General features: G+C 40.3%; 1 protein-coding gene across 2 annotated transcripts; it reads left to right on the forward strand.

Annotated features, from left to right (window-relative positions):
- The first annotated feature begins 1,497 nt into the window (after positions 1–1,497).
- On the forward strand, positions 1,498–8,679 carry si:dkey-12e7.1 (uncharacterized protein LOC557553 homolog). Of its 2 annotated transcripts, none has more exons than XM_049574492.1 (4): positions 1,498–1,776; positions 3,582–3,618; positions 3,723–4,359; positions 7,198–8,679. In XM_049574492.1, the coding sequence occupies exons 3-4, from the start codon at positions 3,796–3,798 to the stop codon at positions 7,783–7,785; spliced, it is 1,152 nt and encodes a 383-aa protein (XP_049430449.1). In that variant the 5' UTR covers positions 1,498–1,776; positions 3,582–3,618; positions 3,723–3,795; the 3' UTR covers positions 7,786–8,679. The 2 variants fall into 2 exon arrangements, with proteins under 2 accessions (XP_049430449.1, XP_049430450.1); XM_049574493.1 differs by lacking the exon at positions 1,498–1,776 and adding an exon at positions 1,813–3,227.
- The last annotated feature ends 2,327 nt before the right edge of the window (positions 8,680–11,006 follow it).

Here is an 11,006-nt window from a genome sequence, read left to right on the forward strand (position 1 = left end):
GCTATATATATATAAAATTTACTTACTTACTTACTTACTTACACCTTTAAATATGTCAAGTGCAAATAAACACATTAAAATTGTGAAAAATGTAAATTAAAATGCATGACGTTTTGTACAGAAAAAATAACACCTTATCTCATAATTGCGACATAAGATCTCGTAATTATGAGATCCTGATGTCGTAATTATAAGATAAGGTGTCAATTTCTTTTTTCCTAGTCAGTGAAGGCAATGCACCTCCGTAGTGTAGTGCAATTTGCAGTGCTAAATGTAATTACATAAACACACGTTTTCTGTAGGCCTACAAATGTCTTTATTTTGCATGTTGTTGTATGGGGCTATAAATGTAGCCTTCTTATATTCTGGAGGCACATTCATGGGAAACACGTTTCCCCTTGGGTGGGAGGGTCTGTCTATTATTCCAATTAATCCAATCTCATTTTAAGACATACAGCATGCAAATAAGCCATCCACTCTGTGGACAACTTGTTTTATATATTACCAGCAGAGGGCGCTTCACAGTGTTGCCAAGTCCGCTTATTATAAGCGACTTTGGGCTTGTTTTTTTTGTAAAGTCACTTACAAATATTGGTAGTCGCGGGTCGCGGTTTTTTGGCTTGTTTCTAAAGCGTAGTTGCTTATTGGGCTTGTTCGCAGCTCCATAATAAGTTGTCAAGCAGATATTTTTGATATGTTATTTAAACGTAGGATAGCTTGTCTTGCCTGTTCCCTCTGTCCCTCCCCTTTCCCCATACTCACAGGAGTTTTTTCCCCACCCACATCCTGCTTCTAATTGGCTCTGACTCTGATGGCAACGAGTACTAGCCAATCAGAGGCAGAGCAGGGTAATGTGTTTTTTTTTTTTTTTTCTGGTTAGGAGAAGATCAGTCCTGTAACTAAAAGAAAAGAGATGAGTGCATAAAAAGCAATAATAAATAAAGAATTTGTGAATTCAGGATGATATTTATTTGTGTGTGCAAATTTTAATTATCAGAGGTTTACTGTGTATATAATGTACTTGGTACATCAGTCTATATTTGATATCCCATCTGTTTTCTAATGTTAAAAGGTGGTTTAACTCCCTCTTGTAGTCCTTGTCCTGAAGCTCAGGGGGGAGAAAAATAAATAAACTGTGTACCGTGAGTTCAGTTTTCTAAAAATTGTGCACTTTACTTATCTGTTCACGTGGATGTAAATTGACAATCTGTACCCACAGTTTAAAATCCGTCCCCACGGATTGTAAAACCGTGCACACAGTTTATTTAATTTTCTCTCACCAGAACCTAGGGGGGGTCCGTGCATAAAGTCGCTTGTTTTGGGCTTGTTTTCACAGGCCTGGTTGCTTATTTGTCTCACGAGATCTGGCAACACTGGCGCTTCATTTACTTGCCCAAATCCGCTTGAGGTCTTATATTTTCGCAACCCTTTCTTTTTTATCCAAATATCAACACCCGCCCGCCGATGCAACACCGTGGAACAAAACGTGCAGCCCAACGCATTTTGATGACGCCATCACCAACGAGCCACAACAAAAACAACAACAGAACTCAGCTGTTCTGCAGCTAACTAGCCGGCCTAGTTACTCAGTCCTGTGCTTTACGTTTGGGATATGCATAAGTTGCTTTACAGTTGATAATACGTTTTAATATAAAGCAAATCTTATAAAAATCCGCAACAACGCGCTGTAACTAGTTTTTATTTTGATGTCTTTTCTGATAGCTTTTAGCAGCTAGCCTTTGACTGAGGACGGGAGGGAGCGCGTTCGACGTAAAGGTAAAGACGCGACTTTTTTCTTGACAATAGCGCAAAACAGTCACATTATACACTGTAGCCTGTATAATTAGACAGTTGAAGTTTATGGCTAGGCCCGTTTTTTGACGAAAGCTGAACGGTAACTATCTGCAAAGGAGAGGAAATGTTGGAGCTGCTAACAGACCTGTAGTCATGTTGCAAAAACCATGAGTCACATAACGCCATTGTAATTCAATATCGCGAGAAAACTGAGCAAGTGTGTATCACTTTTGGTGAGTTTTGTTGCCATCGTTGAGGTAGCAACTTTTATACAGTCTATGGGTAACAATGGGACACCAACAGTTGTGGCTCGCGTGGTCAATTTCCCAGTCAACTGTAAAGGGCATGAGAACGACTATGTTTTCACCCAACTGTACACAGGACTTAAAGAGTAAAGACACCCCAGTAAAGAATTCGCACAATTAGCTCAATATGGGGTAAGAACTTAAAGGGATAGTTCAGTTTCTTTGAAGTAGGGTTATATGGGGAACTTAATCGTAGACAGTATATTACATCCAGTATTATGTCAATTGCCCCCAGCTTGGAGAAACAGACTGGAGTCTGACATGGAAGCTAAGCAATCTACTGGTGTAGAAGGGTCAGCACACATGTATTTTAGCCACCTAAACAAATCCCACTTAAAAAAAATCAATATGCTATACTGAGACCTATATACACTGCTTTGCTTTAATGTCAGACAGTGATTTCTAACGGGAAAATTAAGCTGTTCTGTCACTCCAGACTCCTTTGAGGGACATTGCTGAACACAGGAGCTGCTGGTCTACCACTTCCTCGAACAGTTTGTTTGAGTAATTGTGTGATTTTTGCATTTAAAAGGTTTAGTTCAGATTCACCAGAGTCACACAAGAATACTAACTAACTAACTGATTGAAACTGGGGTAGACCAGCAGCTACTGTGTTCAGCATGCTGAAATTACTGTTTTTCCCAAGGGAGACCGGTGGCTTTGACGAGAGCATTGATGGGGAAATGAAGCTGTTCAGGCTCTCTGATGGAAAGGTTAAGTGCTGAAAATACTGTCAATATAGCTTCCACTTAGACTGATATTCTTTTAGATGGGACTTTTTTTTAGGTGGTTTAAAATGTTTTGTTGCTGGCCCCCATACACAGCAATACATTGCTTAACTTCTATGACGGACTCCAGCCTGCTTCTCTAATCTATGGGTGTGCCGACAGATGTCTACTGCATGACTACTCCGTACAACCCCACTTAAAAAAATTTGAACTATCCCTTTTAAATCGCCAAATAAGTCAGCATCTTTGTCTATAGATGGTGACAATGGCTCAGAGGTAGAGTGGGTCGTCCACCAATCGGAAGATCAGCGGTTCAAACTCCCTGGCTCCCAGTCTGCATGTCCAAGTATCCTTGAGCAAGATACTGAACCCCAAATTGCTCTCGATGATGCTTCCATCGGTGTGTGAGTGAGTTTAAAAAAACACTGAGTAGCATGTGGCACTTTGTATGGTAGCCTTGGCCACCAGTGTATGAATGTGTGTGTGTGAATGGGTGAATCTGACTCATAGTGTAAATAAGCGCTTTGAGTGGTCGGATGACTAGAAAGGCGCTATGCAAATGGAGGTCCATTTATAGATCTGTGTTATACTATACATCTCAATGAAACTGTACTTTTATTTTTTAGTACATTTATGTACAGTTAATTCTTTGGTACTCCAGCTTTTGGTCCACATTCCCAAGCATTGACTGTGTTGTCCAGGTGGACTAAAATTTATATGAATTCTAATGATATTTTCCTGACTGTGTCCTCAGGTGTGTTGCTGTAAGACAGACCACTTAATGAACCAGAGTAGGTGTAATTTTTGTTCTGCCTGCTACCTTGAACATCTTCAAAAAAGAAACAAAAAGGTCAACCTCTTAAATTTATTTCTGTTTCTTTTCTCTGTCTCAAAGACTTCCCCAAGCCAGAGATATTTATGGCAAAGGCAGACCACAAGACCGTCGGCGGAGATTCTCTCCTCCGTCAATGACCACCAATATTATTTCATCACCTGTCATCATGTCGCCGCGAAAAAGACCCCTAATCCCTGTAAGCAGCCGGCGGAAAGCAGTGGATGACTTCTTTCCTTTCAACTTCCTGCCAGTGGAATGCCAGCTGCACGTCTTGTCCTTTTTGAATGAGGTGGATAAATGTAGCTGTGCTTTGGTTTGCTTGAGCTGGAGCTGCCTGGTCCGCTCATGGAAGCTGTGGCGGGTGGCAGACTATTCCCGTCGCGGCGTCTTCCATCTGGGTCAGGAGGGGCTGCTTGTTTCTAACCGTGAGTTTGAGAGGTGGAAATCCTGGGTCCACCATTACACCCATCACCTCATCTCCCGGCGGGCCAGCCTGCTCACACTGAAGGCCAGCTTCGACCTGGGGGATCGCTGCAACAAGTGGGGTGACCTGCTCAGTCACCTGCTGGATAATGTCCACTGCAGAGACCTGAGCCACCTGGACCTTAACTGGACATTTACTCTTCTTGAGCCACTGGACCTCAGAGTGCACTCCAGCTCCAGTTCGCACCAGGACAGCATAACCAAGATGGACCAGGTAACTGGGTTTTACTCAAGTTTATTTCACATGAAAGCATGATTGCAACAATTGGTAACTGAACTTAAGTGGCCTCAGTAAACATTGCACTTACGTAACCACCCTTGAACCAAAATGTGTTTAAAGTTCCCTCTGTGATGATTAGCTTTATCACTTCTTGTGTGAAGGAAGGACGAAACTGCAGGGGCATAGACTGATAATTTGTACATTGACTACGCTTCATTGCAGGCCCTCTTTGTAAGACAACTGATAAATGGTAAATTGTCAATGGACTTGTGCTTGTGTAGCACTGCTTTCACACTACTTGTCATATTCACCCATTCACACACATTTATGCACTGGTGGTTGAAGATACCTTACGAGACGCCACCTGCTACTCAGTTAGCCATTTTAATGCACTCACACACTGACGGAACAGCCATTGAGAGCAATATGGGTTTCACTATTTTGCCCAAGGATACTTTGACATGTGGACTGGAGTCAGAGTCAGATTTAGATAACTTAATTAATATCATCAGGGGCAATTTGTTTGAACAGCTTCCCTTGCACACATACTATAACATACAGTAACATGTAGACATATATCTAGATAGTAAGAAATAAATGTCAAAAAATGTGCGTAGGAGTTCAGTGGAACAAAAGAATCTAGAAATTATTAAAAAGTTAATAGACTGCTCATCAATAAAAGAAATTAAATCAATAAAATAAATTTACTAAATATTTAAAGAGAATTTAAAAGGCGATTCACAGAGGGAACAAAAGATTTCAAACAGCAGTTAGTTGAGGGTGAGAAGTGTCCATCATTTGACACACAGCTTTTTGACCATTTTGAGTGCGCTCGTAGTACACTGCATTTTCCCGTATTGTGCAGTGTGATCCCTACTTCCCAACTGCATATAATAACAACAACTCTTGGTAATACAGGGTTCTTGCAGATCCTTAAAAAGTCTGAAAGGGCATTTAGTTCAATAATCGAAAAAGAAGACCTTATTTGGTATTAAAATGTCTTAAATCAATTTTTCTCAAGTCTTAAAAATGCTACAAAATAGGGAGTCAGAACTTATGATTTTTTCTTCTTGGACGCTGCATTGTAAAATCTCAAAATAATTGGTGACATCTTTTTTTCTTAAATAATTTCCCAAATGCTCTTTGCATTAACGATGCACAGATCAGGATAGTTAAAACAACAACAGTCATATTTTGTTTCTAGTCGGGATGTTCAGAGCAGAGGATCCACTTTCTGCAAGCCAGCCATCACTGTACCCTGAACAACGAGGGGAAGTGCAAATTCAATTGAAATTGGCTATTTAACCAAGATTTCACAGCCTGAAATCGCTTTAAAGGGAATACATACAAGCCTGTGTGTATTTCATGAAAAAAATGATTTAAACTCACTACAGGAGGCAGTGAAACCCTACATGCAGAGTGAGAAACACAAAATTGGCAAGAAAATCCTCCAACAAATGGCAGGTAATTCCCAGTTCTGTCTCCTCTCCACCATGCAACAAAGAAGTCAGGTTTTATGATACAAACAAATATTTGGGCAAAATTTTATCTAACCATTCAAAATGAATGTCGGTTCATATTTTTTTGTCTTCTGTTTTGGTTATTGTAAAATAACCTGGTACCCTGCAATATATAATTAATTCATGTGACTAGGACCCACAAAAGTGGCACAAAATTGAGTGGATTGACCTATATAGAAATTATTAACTTGTGTAAGTTAATTTTTTATATTATTTTTGCTATGATTTGCACCAATCATGAGTTGATGAGCCTCCTAGCTACTGTGGCTAAGAGAGATAACAGTAACACTGTGTTAAATTTTGCAGCTGTTTTAGATTTAGTCTTTGTCCTGAGACAGAAATCACATTATTATCCTTAATAGTTTTAGTCTAGTTGTAATCATTATGTTTCTGCATTTAAAAATTGAATATAGACATTTTTTTTCTACAACTACAAATAATTCTACACACTTACAAACTATCATTTCTCCAGCAGTGTTTGACAGGTTTAAGGGGTGGTTTACAAGCACACACTGATCATCATTTGAAAAGCTCAACATCTCTATTTATGCTCTCAAAAACGTTGACACCACAGTTAACTAATCTGAGACAACTAGGATTTGTACCCAGGTTCATTGTAAACTCCAACTTTTCCATCTCACTGTTCAGAAGCAGAAAAAAAGCCCGAATTCTTTATTAATCTGCAACATGTTAGTCTGGAAATTTAAACTCGTCTCCTCTCACAGAGTTGGTGATTAAAATTTAACTTTCATCTCTGTCAGAGAAAACTGATCTGAGATCAGACTGTTTACTTACAGTACAGCTACACTCACAGATAACTGAGCCTTCTCCCTGCCTGTCAGACAGCATCAAACCATTAACCTTCCTGAGATAGTCCTGATCTGAGTGGAGTCCTGCAGGCATCAGCTGCGATGTCCGACAGCCAGTGGCATGTCGTGATCTTGGCAAGGCTATTAAGATATATTCAGACAGCAGAATGACACAGAGTACAACATAGACAGATTTGGGGGAAAAACTGCTGATGATCATTAGAGTCAGTCTGGGAAAAGCACTTGCACTTAAGTCTTTGCACGATTATTTAGTTATTTCAGTAAAATCTGGCAACTTGACACTTTTGACACACATCCCCATTATTGCTAGTGGTGGATTTAAAAATATGATCAATTTCCAAGGAATGGTTTTCTTCTATAGAGGGACTTGGCAGAAAAAAATCAGGAACCGTCGTTGTGATCTGGTCTTTTCCATACTAAAATGTCATTTACACAGAAAAATGTCCAGGCAGTTGGTTTATCTGTGTGATTTGATTTGACAGGTGACCAGTTTCCAGGAGCTGCTGACCAAACTCACCCACAGCTGCCCACGCATCTCCAAAATGCGGTTACACTTTGACTGGTCGGATGTGTCCGTGTCACTGCTCACTCAGTTCCAGCAGCTCCGAGTCCTTGAGCTCAAATACTTCTGGGTCTTTAAAGGAGTGACGCCCACAACACTGCAGACCCTGACCAAATCCTTGCCTAACCTGAAGTCTCTGACATTGCAAATCCTTGTGCCGCTGAGGAACCTGGGCATCTCGTACATTTTGGAGTCTCAGTCTCTGGAGTTCCTGGACGTGTCACCCAGCCGAGGCTTGGTCTTCTCATGTCTGAAGCTACCTGCCTTGCGTGAGCTTCGAGCCAAGAAGATTGTTCGCGGCATCACACTGGACCGCAGGACCAGGCTGAGTATCCAGAGCCGGTGGCCCTGCCTTTACCACGTCCTCCGAGAGGGGACGCCAAAGCTCCAGGCCCTCAACAATGAGAGACTACTTCCTACATGGAGAGAGGAGAGCTATGGGGAGCTGTCTGCCATCCTGGAACAGTCCTGTTACTGTGTTCAGCATCTAGACAGCTGGCTTTGGTAGTCAACTGCGTGACTTGAAACTAAGTACATTAGACAGGTGGTCATTAGTAATGTATTGCTTTTATACACACACCATATTTGTCCCCATTTGAATGAACTGAACATGTCCTCAGAGGGACACATTTTTGCACATAGTTGCAGATAACAAAATAGTCTTGAAAAGAAATTAAAGGACTGCAAGTTGTTTTTTTTTTCACTTCTTAAACAGAAAGCTGCTGTTACAGTTGGAAACACGTACCAAGGACAATGATACACAGTGTGTCTACAACTGTTTTAATTAGTTTGCCCATTATGTCCAAAAAGCAAAGGTGCTTCATGCTGATTGCACTGTGTTGTGCTGGCCTGGATTTGTTTCCACCAAAGTTCTGCGCTGGAAAACTGACAACATTAACTACAACCCGGAGCTGAGAGTGAATGTGAAAAGAAGACTTGAGTGTAATGGTGACTCAGAGTTGTGGAGAATGCCTTCTAAATTGTAAAAGAGAGAAATGATTGAGAACCAGGAGAAAATGTATATGAAGTTTTATTTTCGTTACTTTTTACAATGAGCCTCAACTGTTTGCTTCTGTCGAGTCAGAAATGGAAGCAGTGCTTTTGCAATGATCTTTCTAAACAGCAGAGGTCCTTACTGTCACAGATTTGACTGTGGAGATTTCTCTCCCAAAGGTCTTACAACTCAAACTTGTGTTTACATGTGCATTAGTGTAACCTTGTCTCTTAGTGGACCAAAAGATTCTGAACATTTCACTTGTCACTTGTCAACACTTGTGCTCATGTGTTGTATGAGTAGCAGATGTGTGCATGAGGGTATTTTTGCATCAATGTATTTGTGAGATTTGGCTGATATGATGGAAGGTTTGAGTGGAGAACATTTCACAGAATTCATCATGAAGAACTGTTTTTAATCTTAAAGCTGCAGTTGGTAACTTTTATTAAAAAATACACTTTTTTTTCATATTTGCTGAAACTGTCACTATAGTCAGTTCAATTCAGTTTTATTTATAAAGCCCAATATCACAAATCACAATTTGTGTAACCACAGCCCACAGTCCAGGTGCAACCATGATCGAAGGGAACCTGCGAGACAAGGGAGGACAAAGGCTCCAGGGAAAAATCTGAGTTAGTAACATGCATTAACGGAACATGAATGTTTGTTAATGGAGAGAGACAGAAAGAGAGAGGAGCTCAGTCAGCACATTTACATGACATTAGAGAAAATGTCATACATGTTGAAATACATGTAAACATGTTCGATCAAATCAAATTTCTCAAAGCTAGATACCCAGACCCAGATAATGTGATTGGGAGTCTAATTACTCCTGCATGTATACAGACAGTTGGACCCAAACTGGCCTAGGCGCTCTGTGCATGCTCCACAATTTCCGCCCCAGGCTTTGACCTGGAAGTCGAATAGCATTAACTGCGTAACAGAAGAAGCCGGTAACAACATGACAAAATCTACATCCAGAGCCGTGCATTTTTGGACAGATGAAATGTATAGAGCTTTAAAGTTGTCCACCATGGTACCAGTTTGTTGCTAGCTAACCACAGCTAAATTGTTCGTTGTTGTTTGGTCTGTGACGTAATAAGTCAACAGGAAAAAGGTATAATAATAACAGGCTAACAGAGTCAACGTACTTAGGTCAATAAATCGATTCCCCTCACGTGCTTGTATACTGAGACAAGGACAGTAGCCCAATTAAATGGCTAAGTAGAGCTATATCCGTAGCTCAACTTAACTATGCATGTAAATTGATTGATCGATTGATTGATTGATTGATTGATTGATTGATTGATTGATTGATTAATTATTTTTATTTCCATGTCATGCACAAAGTGCCCAACCCTAATGGGTTTATAAGACACCAAAAAGAAAGTACAGTTGCAGTGTACATTATTATTATTATTATTATTATTATTATTTATTTTTTTTTTTTTCATTTCATACATAATTACAGCCCCTTTTATGGCTCAGACTTTAAACAGAATATTCTGCCTTCTCTCCCACGCTTTACAAATAAAATCTGCAACAAAAAAGGTTCCCTTTCTTAAACACAACTCAAGTTTCTCATACTTGTCCAGCCAAAAGAAATCAGCATAAATAGAGGACATTTTAATAAAAAGTACATCCCTCAAGTCCTCATAAACAAGACAGTAAAACAGAAAATGGACCTCACTCTCAATTTCACCGAGCTCACACACCTGACAAAGTCTGTCCTCCTCTGGAATGGCATTAAACCTGCCGGTCTCTAAAGCCAAGGGTAATGTTCCTGAACATAAACATACTCAGTATGTCATAGGGAGTCCTCGGCAGACCAGTCCTGTGTCATCCTCAATAATGGCTGGCCCAAGGTAAGCCCGAGCCAGCCCTAACTATAAGCTTGATTCACACAGCACTAAATTTGTGCATCTCAAAGTCAAGGATGCTTCCTTAGTAAGACAAGTCCTTCCAAGTCAGGTAGTCAGTACAGAGGCTTGGTAAGACTCCTTCCTAGCATTCAGTGAACACACATTGGAACATGGTACTGAGTGTCCAGGTGTCCGTCATTGAAGAGGCACCACCTTCACTTCTGGCAAATCATGTGAAAACAATTGTGGGTACTTCACACCCACTAAGGATACACACATATTCTTAAAAATTCTCTGAAGGAAGCCTTTTATCACAAACTGTTGGTATGTTTTCTTATGAAAAAACCCAAATCCCTACATATCCCACATTTTTCAAAAGGCTGCGATCACACATCTAATACACTGATAGGAGTTAACAAGGAAGCAGTCCAGAGCGATCTTGTAAGGAGGCAGGTTGAGGTATGGCTGGTTCACAAAAGTCCGGATTTTCCCCTGGAGTGGCGTGTTTGGAACCATGTGAACATGGAATCATTTTAAGGTACGTCCTCACTGTGTTTCTTTCCTAAACCTAACATCCATAACTTTACGTTAATAAAGTAACTGTACATTAAGGTCATTTGTTATGTGCTAATTCATACGATATCATATGAACTGTTGTGCATGCATTTTACATAGGATATCATATGAACAGTTCTATGAGCAATCCTTTTTCTAAAGGAAGAACTCAGTCCTCGGTAGACTTGGAAGGATCCTTGACATTGAAACAGTCCTTCAGCGGGACTCAGTGATGTGGCCTCCTTGAACCTCAGCTGTTAAGAATCCTTCCTTGACTTTGAGAAGCACCAAATGAGACCAATTATCTTACAAAAAAGC

This window comes from Epinephelus fuscoguttatus, linkage group LG4, assembly GCF_011397635.1.
Source record: "Epinephelus fuscoguttatus linkage group LG4, E.fuscoguttatus.final_Chr_v1".
Lineage (NCBI taxonomy): Eukaryota > Metazoa > Chordata > Actinopteri > Perciformes > Serranidae > Epinephelus > Epinephelus fuscoguttatus.